Genomic DNA, 14,915 nt, shown 5'->3' with positions numbered 1-14,915 from the left:
TTCGGTCTTTATCGAAGACTCAAATCTGTTTGATCACAAGGAGTCTTTGATCCCTTCTGCCAACCCAGTCCCAGCAGAAAGCGTACAGTACGTAGATTTGGATCTCACACTACCACAAACCAAACTAGCTGAAAAATATTTGACTGGAAACATTATTCCCAGATACTTACATTCACCCTATCTACAATGCATAACACTCCTCTGAAAAAACAGATTGTAATTCTTTTGTTACACATTAGCTGGAGAAACCCTGAGCTTCCTCATCAATTCACATCTTTCTGTTTTATTAACATATATTATGATTTTTTTCTATTAAAGGGCTGCAAGTCTCCAAAGTTTATCTGTTTATCTCTGTAACATTGAATCCCAGTTGCTCCTGTTGCTTTTATACGACGGAGTATTAGGGCCAAACAAAAAAACAAAAAAAGGAAATTACGAGAATAAAGTCATAATGTAATGAGAATAAAGTCGTAAAATTATGAGAATAAAGTCATAATGTAATGAGAATAAAGTCGTAAAATTATGAGAATAAAGTCATAATATTACGAGAATAAAGTCGTAATATATTATAAATATATAAATATAACTTCACAAGATGCTCAATATTCTTCATTTTAACACAGGGAGAAGATGCTCTTCCTGTTAGAGTTCTCATAAATTACCACTTTATTTTCATAATATTATGACTTTATTCTCATAAATTAACACTTTATTCATTACGACTTTATTCTCGGAATTTTACGACTTTATTCTCGGAATTTTACGACTTTATTCTCGGAATTTTACGACTTTATTCTCGTAATGTTACGACTTTATTCTCGTAATTTTACGACTTTATTCTCGGAATTTTACGACTTTATTCTCGTAATTTTACGACTTTATTCTCGTAATACTACGACTTTATTCTCATAATATTATGACTTTATTCTATTACGACTTTATTCTCACAACATTATGACTTTATTCTCGTAATTTTACGACTTTATTCTCATTATATTATTACTTTATTCTCGTAATTTCCAATTTTTTTTGTCTTAGTTTGGCCCTAATACTCCGTCGTACTTTTAAGACCATCGGGAAATAAAAATATACAATTTCTGATTGGTACAAAAAAAAATAATTAAGGAACAGTTTGGAAAATTAAGTAGGAATTACCATTTCATCTTTTCAGGGACTTTCCTCATCGGGAAATAAAATATTACTCAAAAATACTGGTGAAACATTATTAGTTGTTATTAGTTCTGACGTTAAGTGAAACGCATAACTGATTAATTAAGGATTTGTTGTTCAAACCAAAGCAAAAATGAACATCAAAAGATGTTTGACCCCCTACTTTTAAGACACAGTGAATGTAGTGGAAATAAAGATGGAGAGGCTGAATAATTTTGCTCTGCATTGGGCGTCTGAGGTACTGGTCCCCTTCAAATCTGAATGACTCACTGAATTGTATATTTTTAAACCTTGGTAGACCCAAAGAAAGAAGCTTCTAAGCTCGGTAGCGTCTTCAGAAATCCAAACATATCCTTAGAAAGAATCCTCATTACACGAAAATAAAATTGCACATATGTTGCTATAAACACATAAGACTGGTGCATGGTAATATAATGTGCAAATTTATAGCTGCAATGCAGACAGTAAGTTACATAAGGGATTGGGAATAGACACAAATCACTCTTCAATTAAAAAGATTAGCCCAAATCCTCTCTGTAATTCAGTTTTCCTCCCCAAAGTGAAGCAGCTGTTGCCCAAGAAAAGCTCTGTAATCAAATCCCAGATGTTTTATCAAAAACTATTTGTCCCATAACAATAACATTACCATACCCAGCATTTAACTGGATGCAACACAGGTGGACCTTGAAGAAACTCAGACGCCCTAAAGCGCATTTAACACCCAGCGACTGGACCAGCTATGTAATTTCGTGAGTTTTACAGGATTCATACCAACCTGGTCCAGAGGAAAGATGAAGGCTCCACCTCCCAAGAAAAGTATAGGGTCAACAGTTTCATTAACAACCGGATAGAAGCACATGAAAAAAAAAAACCTGCAGCGTCATCATTTGAGCTGCAAAGGGGATGTCATCTTATACACTATCCTCTCAAGTGCATGTGAATGCATGTTCTACTTTACTTTTGTTGTACTTTAGCACGCAATGGGAGTAAGATAATCCCTCCAAACCTGGAATTAAACAGGCGGGCAGGCAGGGGAAAAGCTGTTTCCCTCTCACTGTCACAAGTGATTACACATGAAAGGCATGGAAGATGTTGACAAGTGGCATATTAGATGTTCCTGCAGTCGAAAATGGTCTGGAGGATTTACTAGCTCGAGGCACTCACTATGACCTGAACTTATCTTGTTGCATGAAGCGGAAATAACAAACAAAATAAACATATTGAGGTGGGCTTTAAAGATATGCATTGAAAAGAAGAAAAACATCCTCTCCAATTCAAGGGCTTTCATGAAAGAAAAATGTTAAAATTAGACTCTGCTCTGTTTCTGTATTAAAAACCTTCACTTGAAATTAAAATTAATTAATTCATTGTAGCAGCTAATATTTGCTTTTAGTCAAATAGAAAACACAAGAAAACCCTTTGTTAAAGTATTGATCTTTTTACCTTCAAACGTGGAAGAAAGAAAGGTGGAAGTGAGTGCCTGGAATGAAAAACGAAGACCACAGCAGTTGTGTCTGTCATTAACAACATTTGTAACGCTGATTGATTGGCTGGAGGCAGACAGGGATTCAGCTCTATAAACAACTACCTGGGAATGCCAGGGCTTGTGTGTGCTCAGGTAAGCTCAGCTGAATGCACCTGAATCCCCAGGAGACAAGGGGAGTGCTGGAGTCCACCAAAAACACAGCCATTAACTGACAGGAGCAGTTCTATCATGAGCACAAACACAGGCAAAAGAAAAAAATATATACATTTTTCTTTTTCTAGACAACACACTTTCTAATTAATGAAAGGAGGTTTCTTGTCCACGCTTCCTTTTAAATCACTTTAAAAAAAAGATCTAGACCCGTCACTTATGCACAGGCACAACGGCCACATGACAGCACTGAGACAGCTCTAGTAAAGATCCTTAATGACAACTTGATAAACCGGTTGAAGAACTGAGTGGGACATTCTGGCACAGCCCTTTCCTGGTTAGAGTTTTACCTAAAAGACAGGGCCTTTTTGTGTCTTCGGTACTAACAAAAATAACATGTGGAGTTCATCTTGGTTCAACTCTAGGGCCTTTGTTGTTTAATATCTACATCAGGGGTCAGCAACCCGCGGCTCTAGAGCTGCATGCGGCTCTTTAGCGCCGCCCTAGTGGCTCCTGGAGCTTTTTCAAAAATGTTTGACCTATTTTTTCCTTTTTCTTTTTTTTTCTATTTTCTTTTTTTTCTCTTTTTTTCTTTTTTTAATTTCGACATTTCAACTTTTTTCTCGACATTTCGACTTTTTTCTCGACATTTTGACTTTTTTCTCGTCATTTTGACTTTTTTCTCGAAGTGCATAATGAAAAATCTTCCCCCAGTTCTAACTAATATAGAAACTTGCAGCATGTGTTGCTTTCATTCTAAGGCTGATTCAAGACTTTTCATTTTTTTGCGGCTCCAGACATATTTGTTTTTTGTGTTTTTGGTCCAATATGGCTCTTTCAACATTTTGGGTTGCCGACCCCTGATCTACATTATACACTCGCTCAAATAGTGAAAAATCACAAAATGTGGTACCATAAGCAGATGACACACAAGTCTATATAACCATCTCACCAGGAGACTATAAACCAATTCAAACATTGATCAAATGCATTGATCAAATTAAAGAATAGATGTGTCCGAATTTTCTTCAGTTAAATAAGGTAAAAACTGATATAATAGTGTTTGGAAGAAAGATTAAATGTCAGCACTCAGCTTTAAGCAGTGAAGCTAAAACCCAATAGCCAAGCCAGAAATCTGGGAGTGGTTCTGGACTCAGACCTGAGTTTCAACAGGCACATTAAGACAGTAGTAAAGTCAGACTATTATCATCTAAAGAACATATGGAGGATTAAAGGACTGATGTCTCAGCCGGACTTAGAAAAACTTGTCCATGCTTTTATCTTCAGTAGACTGGGCTACTGTAACGCTGTTCTCACGAGTCTCCCTAAAACATCCATCAAACAGCTGCAGTTAGTTCAGAACGCTGCAGCCAGAATCCTCACTAAGACCATGAGAGTGGACCATATAACTCCACTTCTTAAATCTTTACTCTGCCTTCCTGTCTGTCACAGAATAGATGTTAAAATCCTGCTGCTGGTTTATAAATCTCTGTATCGTCTACAGCAAGAATACATCTCTGATTCGCTGGTCCATTATGAACCAACCAGAACCCTCAGGTCGTCAGTGTCACACCTAATTTCTGTACCCAGAGTTTGAACCAAACACAGTGAGGCAGCTCCCAGAATGCATCAGGGCTGCTGAAACTCTCATTAGCTTTAAGTCAAGGTTGAAAACCTTTTTATTTACTGCTGCGTTTCAGTAATCCACCATAATACACAACAGCCTTTATTTATTCCATCTCATTAGTTTTTTTTTTTAACTTATGTCTGTCTTTAATTTCTGCTTTTAAACTCTTTTACTTTTTAGTGCATTTTGTTGTGATTTTAGTCTTCAGAAATGATTCATTCCAGGCTTGAAATGTATTGGACATACTGAAATAAGCCCTGTCATCTTCTTTTTCAGCACTAACATCTTAAAGCTGTGGAGGCACAGTGACAAATTCTGAAATGAAACAGAAACTGAGAGGACAAAATGACACAAATGTCCTTTCCTATGAACATTTATGAGAAAGAATATTATCCAGATTTTTATTTCCCAATAGCGGTAATAATCTTTTATCACAATCTGATATCTAAACTAAAAGTTCTACATATTTCGGAGTATTTCTTTTTATTATTATTATTGTGCAGCTCGTTGTAGTGAAGAGCCTAACTGTTTGTCACGGTTTTCAGTTTTTGTCACAATTTTTGAGTTGGATATTGCAGTCTGCGCATGCTCGAGAATTTCCTCTGGGGCATTCACCCGGAAGTGAAAGGAAACGGCGGGTTAAATGGTAGAAGTGGGCTTCATCAGGACACCAGGGCAGATCAAAATAAAGTGGAAAAATGTATGGAAGGCGTACATTGTACAAACAAAACAGGTCAACCGGAAGTGGCTCTTTGTTGAAATGGTTACCATGGTTACAGCACCACATAGCGTCACGGAGTCAGCCATGCTCTGGCCATTTATCAGATTCTCTGAACAGCATGTATACTCAGACAAGTGATTCGGTCTATTGGATGTCTTTATCTGATACGATCAGAAATCCGATTTCTTTGCTGCATGTAAACGTACTGAATGTGTTTAAGTTTTGTCTCGACTTCTCTTGTTCCCATCTGCCCTGGTCGTTTGCACCCCTGTCTCGTCAAGCCCTCTGTGTATACTGTATGTTGTCTTGTCTTTCCCTTCACCCTGTGCATCTGTACTGTTATCGCCACCATGGCTCATGTCATGTTTTGTTTTTTTTTTGTCAAATTTAGGCTCTTGTTTTTTGAAATCCTGCTCAGCAGTGCTTTGGTTTTTTGATTAAGTCATGTTTTTTGGAACTCCTGCCTCCTCCGTCTCCTGCATCTGGATCTTACTCAATTTAACCCTAACACTGTTGATGTAATGTAGCCAAGAAAAGTCATTTTAAAATGTGTATGCAAAATACATTTAAACGAACAAATCAATTCAGTTTGGCTTATCTTTTAAAGGTTTACTTCATAGTAACACTAGGTAAATGGTCAGATTGATACATTACATACACACTGATCAAATTATACATTAGTGCAGATCAGGTTTAATACAGATTTAAATTTGTGCTCCCGACACACCATGCACATTTTAAATTCAGTATGAAGTAGATGGATTGCTTTGGTGAACTACTCCAGCCCCTGGCTGTTTTAATTTAAAAGCTAAAATGTGCCTTGTAACAAGTCAATCAGTCTAGAGAAAACACATCACGTGATCAGAAGTCAGTCAAACATACGTTTTTTTGGAATGAGCTTGATAAATCCTTGACGCTTTCCATTCATCCACTTTTTTTCCATAAAGAAAAAAAAATGCTTCAATTTGTGCCTTGCACTGAAGTCAGAGCTTTATTATATATTTCTTTGGACACACTGGTACCAGGAAAAGGTTGTTGTTCTGATCCTATTATAGTGAAATGTTGTGGAAGTAGAGTCAGAAAATGCAACAAATTGCTAAAACTATTTGTATAAATACATGCATATTGTTTTTGTTTAATTGTACAAACAGTGACTACCATCTTAACAGAAACCTAAACACATCCTGTGGATGCTGTTAAAACTGTAAGCACATTCACATTGCAAAGCAGCTGATACAAAGTATCAGAATACCATGGAGCAGCTGCGACATGAAACACACCTTTTTTTTTGCCCAATGGCAATACAAAGTGCAGTTGGTAAATTTCCCCCCAATGAGTTTAGAGTGAGAGGAAGAATGTTTTCAACTGCTTTACATGAGTGGTGCAGCTGCGTGCCAGTGTAAAGCATTCAGCTCCTCCATAACACGACCGTTCAAAGAGCTGCAGACGCTGTCTAGGATTCCGGGCTGCCACCAACACGGCTTAAGTCTCATTAAAAATACAACAAAACAAAAAACAATCACTGACTGACTAACAATCCGCGGGGGCACTGTACAGCGTATCCTCATGGATGGGTCATCCAACTATTCATCAGTTTGTCGAGCCATTTTGATTTTGAAGACTGTAAAGCATAAAACCCTTGTCAAATAATGATATTTTAGAAATCAAAAATCTAAAGTGGAAAACTTTTTGTACACCGGATTTGCAGAAAGGTGCATCAGAGAAGGAAAGCAGCAGCCAAACTTAACAAGAAGACTCCTGCACACCTTCTTCTCACTGTTCACTTATTTATTAGGCCAACGTTTCGGTCATAGACCTTTTTCAAGGCATCAAAGGTTGATGCCTTGAAAAAGGTCTATGACCAAAACGTTGGCCTAATACATAAGTGAACAGTGAGAAGAAGGTGTGCAGGAGTTTTCTTGTTAAGAAATCAATAATCTGCCTGAAGGTGAGAACATAACTGCATCTGCACATCCTATTTTGAGTCCTCTTTCCAAGTAACGTAAAAGATTCTGTGAGTGAGTGCTGGGAGAGTGAATCTAATTGCGAGCTCTGGAAGACAAACTACCAGTGTGGGATACAAGTATGTCATCAAGAGAGTGACGGGGTGGGGTGGTGGGTGGGGGTTGAAATCCACAGAGATCCGTGACAAATAACCCGAGTGAGGTAATAATAGAGCAACTGATGGAAGCTCACTCAGCAACAAAGGAGTTTTGCATGCACTCAACAGTAACACCGGCTCAGGTGTGGAGCTGCAACACAGAGCCTATGCTCCTCAATCATCACTCATTCATACTGCATCTACCTGTTTAAAGCCGAGCAACAGATTTATACGGAAACATGGGAAATGAGGAAATGGGTATAGGGGGTGTCGGGTGGGTGGGTGGGGGGGTACTGAGGTACTTGTGGGAAAAGAGGGCCCCATTAAAGTGCTTCTTTGTGCTCATTCATCCCAGCTGAAGGGTAGTAGAAAGGACACACTGTAAGGCACGCTGCTTCTGCTAATCGGCTACACCGACATGATTGCTTCAAACCTTTCATTAGACTTGTGCCTGATTACAAACCTATGTTAGAGGCAAGGTCTTCACTAATTGCTCTACTAATTATTTTTTTTGCTAAATCAATCACTACTTATTAAAAAAAACATAGTAACCTATTATGGGTAGAAACGACATGGCAGACCTTCCTAGAGAGTAATTTGCAATGAGTGTAACATGAATGTTTAGATAAAATTTTGATGAGTAAGAAATGCTGACATTCAAATCATTTGTCTGAGCTACCGCCATGGCCGGGATACAAATATTTGAACTGCATAAACGTAGATGTCCTTGCTTCCTGCGTCCCTGTTTTCTCACATTTAGCTGAAAAAAATGAAATAGTGAGAAATTATGGTTCTAGAAATCTTCCCCGTCTTTGCAAACACCTTTTGCATGTTAATGCATGCTGCACGACTCCTTTGAGAAATCTTTGAGAAATCTGAGATTCTCAAATTTCAAAGAAGAGACGCTGGAACAAATTTTCAATATTTCTATGCCTCATCAGCCCACGTGACCTTTGACTTATTTTTCTGACGTTTTCACAAAGTACAGCTTCAAGATAGTTTTAACGAAAGGACTTACCACTGTCCTCAATGGAGAACTGAAAGATGTCATTTGTGGCATCGTCACCATCCCTCAGAACGTAGCATATGTTCATATCGTCAATTTCAGCTGAAAAGAGAAAGGATTTGAATAAGTAACAGCAATTTCTTCTTAAACAAGCATTCACATTGATTGTTTGGTCACGGTTATGACAAGCTGGAAATTGTTGAAATTGCTTTCGTTGAACTGTCAGACCACACTTGAACCATCTTTTATGATGCAGATTCATGACGAGGACATCCTGATAACGTCGGGGGATTTAGAGAGATAAAACCAGTTGGTAAGAGTCCTCAAATAAACATTCAGAATAGTGTGACTCAGGGGGCCTCGTCTCTATTTTCCACCATCGTGATAGCGTGATGCTGGACAGGATTCTTTACAGTAATTGTAAACTTTACACTTTTATTGTCTTCAATATCTGATATAAAAACATCCCTCCTCATACGGAGTGGTCTGTTTACTCTGAGAACTCCTGAAATATTTAGAGTCTCTGAGGGCAAACGTTTCACAGAGGCTCAATAAATAAAAGCAGGCAACACATGGATGCTGATATTTATCATTTACACAGACACCCCTGTGGTTTGTTTGAAATTTAACTTCTACACTGCCCTGCGTTGTGTACATAGCCAGCGATTCGCTCTGAGCAACGTTACAATGTTTTCCTTCCACTGACATGTTTACATGTTCAAATTAAATATCATCATGTTTCTAATTCTCCTGGCTCACTTTTAGAAATGCTTTTTCAGATCAACATCAATTATTTCCCACTGAGATACACTACAGTGTTTCAAAACTCTCTCCTCAGGAGATATGGTAAGTCTGGAACGCAGGCATACATCTTCTATGCAAAGAGCTCTTCCTCGAGTAAAATCTTCATGATAGAAATAGCTGTTTTTCAGGCATCAAATGAGTAATGTATTTGTCAGAGCAAAAAAAAAAAGTTAAAGTCAGTTTAAGAATAGCAGCATATACCTCTGAGAATTAAAACATGTCTTGTGATAGAGTATCTGCAGGAAGTTATAGGAGTCGTAGAATCTCACAAGTCTGCAAAGCAGTTTGTAGAGCAGCTTCCTTACCTTGTGTGAAGCTGGTAATGGTGGCATTTCCTCTCCCTGGGTTGATCAGGTAACCATGTACCGGGGCAACGGTAATCCTAAAAGTCACAGTGTCCTGAATGCTGTCTCTGTCCTCTGCTTTGAGGGTCTTACTGGTGATGACAAACCCAATGTGACCAGTCTCCAGAACCCGCAAAGTCGGGGCACCCTTGTTCACCACAATCTGTGGTACCCCATTATCCACGGGCAGAATGGTAATCTTCATCGCCTGGGGCTTTCGAGTTTCAAATACTGTGTCGGGGAAGATGTAGAAGTCTGTGTGTGTGCCATCGGTGACGGTGAAGGAGAAACTGTCCTCTTTGCTCTCGGTGCCATCGTGTTTGTAGCTGATCAGGTTCTCGTTAAGATCCTGCTTTGAGAAGGAGGTGACAGGCCGGGTGTTGTTAAAGAGAAGGCGACCATGAACTGGAATCTGAGTAACTGTGAATTTCAAGAGGCGGTCAATAGTGTCTCTGTCCTCAACCGTTAACTCAAAAGGCGTGATGAGTTTATTTTCTCCCTCGGTCACCGTCAGGCTGTGGATTGTCACTACGGGCTTTTTATTATCCACACCAATGATGGAGATGCGGAAGGTTCGGAACACGGGGTTGTAGCCATCAGTTACTTCAAATTCAAAGCTATCCATCTTCATTTCATCGTCGGCAGTGTGGATGTAATAGACTTTGTTACCGGCCAGCTGGAGCTGTGTAAAGGATGAGATGGGCACCCCAGGTGTGTCCGTGCACTCCAGATGTCCTCTCACTGGAGCGCGGGTGATTGTGAAAACCAAGTGTTCATCTGGGCTGTTAAGATCACTGGTGCTGAGAAGGTCGGTCGTCAAGGTAACTCTGCCACCTTCTTTAAGAGATACTCCTTTATTGATCACATCAGGGAAAACCATGTCAATGCCACCGATTGTGACATAAAAGTATCTGTCAATTAAAGCATTAATGCCATCTGTCACATCAAATTTGATGAGGTCTCGAATTCCTTCTTGGCCGTTGTGGATGTATATGATCAACTCCTGATCCACTTCATTCTGTGTAAAATTCATGCCAACTGTGATATTTTCCAACATCCCAGATGGCGTTGTTCTTTGCAGATATCCCTGCCCAGGTCCGTATCTAATAATATACGTCAGTGTGCTATCTTCAGAGTCCAGATCAGTGGCTTTTAAAACATTACTGCTGATTACTTTAACCTCACCTATCTCAATTTCAAGGCCGTCGTTGATGGCCATCCGCGGGGTTTCATCGTCCACAGGGATGATCATAACTATTACTTTTTTCTCTACGCTGAACTTTCCATCTGTGAGAACAATATCAAAGCTGTCCTCTGTGGTCTCTGAGTCATCGTGCTCATACACAATACTGGAGCCCTCTCTGATCTGATCCAAGGTGAAGTTGGTCACGGGGAGGGTGCCGGTAGTGAGCTGATTTAAAATAAATCCGTACCTGGGGGGTTTGGTAATGAAGAATGTGAGATGATCTGAGGGGAGATCTGCATCAGCGCCATTCAAAATGGGAGTGTCAATGACTATGTTCATGCCCTCCATAACCACAAACTCTCTCATGTAAATCTCAGGCTTTTCGTCATTTGAGGGGATTATGGAGATGGGGAAAAAGTGCCTTTCAGAGAAATTGATGCCATCAGAGCATCTGAAGGTAAACCTGTCTTCCACAGGCTCGACTCCTCTGTGAATGCTTTGAACATAGTAAATGTGATTATGCCTGATGTCCTTGATGGTAAAAGCACTGATCGCCGTTCCAGACCGGGATTTCTCCGAGCCTGGAGCAGGGGAGATATTTTCCACATATCCCGAAGTTGGCTGCACAATAATTGTACAAAGGAGGTCATCACTTGGGGTGTCAACATCATTAGCACTGATATGAAGAATCTGAATGACATTCTTCTCTCCTTCAGTAACGGTGAACTGTGGACCGACGAAGACCTCTGGAGCCTGGCTGTCCAGGGGGAGTATGGTCACGTGCACTCTGACACCTGTGATTTGATTTCCTCCCACTGTCCACTCATCAGACATATCTGTCAGAGTGAGATTGAAAAAATCCTCCTTTGTGTTTGGGCCTATCTCCCCGCTGGTATGAGAATAGACCACAAAGCCATTAATGATATCAGCTTGAGTGAATGTGCCAGATGGAACCCCTTTCACCAGGATCTCACCTAATGATGGCTTGTCTTCAACAATGAATGTCAAACGCAGGTCATCGGTGTCCTCATCTCTACCCTGAATAACATTACTTGTTATTTCTGTAGCTCCATTTTCGAGTACATCTATGTAGGAGCCTATTGTGCCAGCTGGTAGATTAATAGTTGGGGTTTCATCATCAATGGGCTTCACTGTAATCCTTATAGTTATTGGGACAATGTGCACCCCATCACTGATGTCTATTTGTATGGTATCCACAGCTGATTCATCCCCGTTATGGACATAGGAAATCCTGCCATTTGCAATATCCTCTAAGCCAAAAGTGTCTCCTTTTGTCATGTCAGTAAATGAAAACTGGATGTGGCCATGAAGCGGAGGCTGCGTGATTGTGAAGGAAATCTTTGTGCTGTCTGTGTCTGTGTCTGTGGTGTCCAGCTCACCAAGGGTAAGGATGTGTCTGCCACGTTCATGCACAGTGAACCCAGAGTTTGTTATCTGAGGTGGCTGGTTGTTCACAGGCTTTAAAAATATAGTAAAAACTCCCTCTGCTGTATTCCTAGAGACGTCTTCAACCGTTAACCTAAACTGTAAAACGCGGGAAGTAATTCCAAGCTCGAGGTCGGGAGGCTTGTAGGCTATTTTATGATGGTTGATTTGTGCTTGCGTGAAAGTCGTGACTTCAGTGTTTGGGTTTTCGGTCAATACCAGAGCTCCCAATACTACAGGGCTGTTCTCATCTGTGTCTGTTGGTGGTTGGATGATCGTGTATTTCAGATCCCGATCCTCTGAGTCGAGGTCAGTATAACGGAGGAATTTCTTTCGGAAGTGGGTGAGCTGGTATTCGTGCACGGTAATTTGCAAGGTCGTGCCAGGGTACAGTTCAGGTGGTAGATCATCAATAGGGAGAATTTTGATAATGAATGAGCTCTCTCCCGACTCATTAGGCGGGTCGTTGTCATCTTGAACTCGAAATACAAACTGGTCCATGACCGTGCTGGTGCTGTGTGGCCCTATGTGCTTGTAGAACAACTTCCCATCAGTAATATCCTGCTGTTGCCATTCAGTCACAACTTTTTCATACATTTCATCCTCTGTATTAAACTTCCAAGTCGATGGGTCCTCCGGTGCCTCAGACTGACGCAGCATCACCTGCCCCACTGTTGAGAAGGGAGGCTTTAATGTGAATTTTATTGTGGAATCCTCAGAGTCGATGTCAGCTGCACTGAGCATAAGTGACGAGATTGGCATCATTTGGTTTTTAAATAAAACCAACCCAGTGTTGGCATTGATTATGGGAGGCTCATCATCTGTTGGCACAACAGTGATGGGAAACAGAAACTCCACCTCATTTGTCCCATCTGTCATCCTGAAAATAATATTATCACTGTAGGTGTCACTACCGTCGTGTTGATAAATGACTACTCCAGCATCGAGATCGGTTGGGGTGAAAAATTTCCTCGTGGAGCCCAGAACAGTTAAGTCTCCATGCCTCAGCCCATCAATAACAGAAATTTGAACTTTGTCTAAGTTGTCTTCATCGCTGATTTCCAAGTTCTCAGAGCTAGACAAAGGCCTGGACTGACCTTCATACAGTAGCTGTCCAGTATTTCTCGTGACCACGGGGGCCAGTGTATTCATGGGCTTAACAACAATCATAAAAGCAAAAGGGTCTGACACAGCCCCCTCTGTGTCCACAACCTCAAACTCAATCTGGAAAATCCGCTCAGTGTCTGAATCCACTGCAGGGGGTTTATATGCTATTTTCAATTCTTTGAGGTCTCCTTGATAAAATGAGGTTATTGGTAAATTCCTGTCATCTGTGCTGACTATGTAACCCTCCTCAAAGGAGAGAGGGGATGTGATGTTGAAAATCAACTCGTCGGGATTAGACTCCAGATCCTCTGCGGCCAACATATCCACAGTTATTGCCGTCATCACAAACTGGTCCACTTCCATCATCATCATAGCAACGAAGCTGGGTTTAGGCTGCGTGTTGTCCTCCCCATCTTTTATTCTTACCAGAATCTGGAAAAATTCCTGCTTGAGCAAATTTCCCTCTTGGTCGTGTAATTCCACAAGCATAGGGACGTAATCTCTGTTTGGAGACTTCAGAGCAAAAGTGTGCTGATAACGGGTGTTCATTTCAATGAATTGATCGCAGTCCAGCATGGCGCCGAGTCCGTCCTCATCCACAAGTTTTCCGTACCTGGGCAGCGCGCTGCCCCTGGAGAGGGAGACCACTCTGCACTGCTGTGCGCCCCTGTCGTAGGTAAACTCTAAAATCCTTTTATCAATGGGATTACTCGTGCCGAGCAGTTTCTCCACAATAAGTGGCATGTTTTTGGTCAGCACCTCCAGCTGTGTGAAAACCACCTCCACCTCCATCATGAACGGTATAATAATTGTATCCGTTTGCGTGTCATACCTGAGTTGTAACCTCACTCTGTCCCTCGGGGGACTCCTGGAGCCGAAGTGGGAATATTTCACGTCGTTGGGGCCAAATTCACACGGAAACTTTTTGGGAGACAGGAGTCCGGGCCTCTGTGACAAGGGATCATTATCCAGGACTGTGATGCTGCATCGATCCCCGGGCTGAACTTGGATAACCAAATCGTTGACGGGATCGATGAAGACGGATCTCCCGAAAGGCACGCGGATCCCATTATTGGCAACCAATATCGTGTCCTCTGAAAGCTCGGACCTCAAGGCGTATGATAATCCGTAACTGTCAAAGCCCTGCGCGACCGCATCACCTGTCAGAATCAGCGCGAAGAGGATGAAAGCAGCGCCGGAGCCGCGCAGGTGAGAGGACGCAATCCAAGCCATCTGGAAGCAGCGACCGCGGCGAGACGCGTTCAACTTTACGCATGCACTCTTGTTAACCTACGCGCCTCTGTTAAAGTTGGAGAAGTATAAAACGGGACTCGGGGATCGCTGCGCACCTCCGACCGCGGTGGTGTACCATTCTCTCAAAGCAGCTGTGCACTACTAGGCTGAAACTTCATGCTCCCGTCTTGCTGGAGTACGACGAGTCACGCCCTCCTCTCAGCCAATTGGTCCATATCTCCTCCGGTATGCATTTGTCAAGTTTTCAATGGACGTGGCTCGTGTCATTCTGTGCAGAAGAGAATATAATGCCGAGAAAGGATGGGACTGGGTTGACGGTGAGGAAAAAAATACATTAAGTCAAAATATATTTGGGTGAGAGAGGCAGCCTATCATTTAAGAGTTCAGACTGCAGAGAGAGGCTGCGTGAATTATTCCATTTGTACACGCCTCAAGCAGATCAAAATATGTTGAAATCTATTTTTAAAATTGTTCAGTTCTTCAGACTGCTTTTGCATGCTCGTTACATTAAAT

At 41.2% G+C, this 14,915-nt stretch overlaps 1 protein-coding gene across 1 annotated transcript in view; it reads right to left on the bottom strand.

Annotated features, from left to right (window-relative positions):
• frem2b (FRAS1 related extracellular matrix 2b) overlaps nucleotides 1-14,528 on the bottom strand; it is a 62,219-nt gene extending 47,691 nt beyond the window's left edge. The window contains exons 1-2 of the mRNA XM_061719712.1: nucleotides 9,371-14,528; nucleotides 8,274-8,363 (exon numbers count right to left, since the gene is read on the bottom strand). Of these exons, the coding sequence (XP_061575696.1) occupies nucleotides 8,274-8,363; nucleotides 9,371-14,381 (5,101 nt within the window). The 5' untranslated portion in view covers nucleotides 14,382-14,528. The remainder of the gene's footprint in view (nucleotides 1-8,273; nucleotides 8,364-9,370) is intronic.
• Nucleotides 14,529-14,915: the final 387 nt, after the last annotated feature.

Source organism: Cololabis saira, chromosome 4, assembly GCF_033807715.1.
Source record: "Cololabis saira isolate AMF1-May2022 chromosome 4, fColSai1.1, whole genome shotgun sequence".
Taxonomy (NCBI): domain Eukaryota; kingdom Metazoa; phylum Chordata; class Actinopteri; order Beloniformes; family Belonidae; genus Cololabis; species Cololabis saira.
Note: the sequence above shows the minus strand (reverse complement) of the source record. Positions and strands in the feature narration are given on the sequence as shown.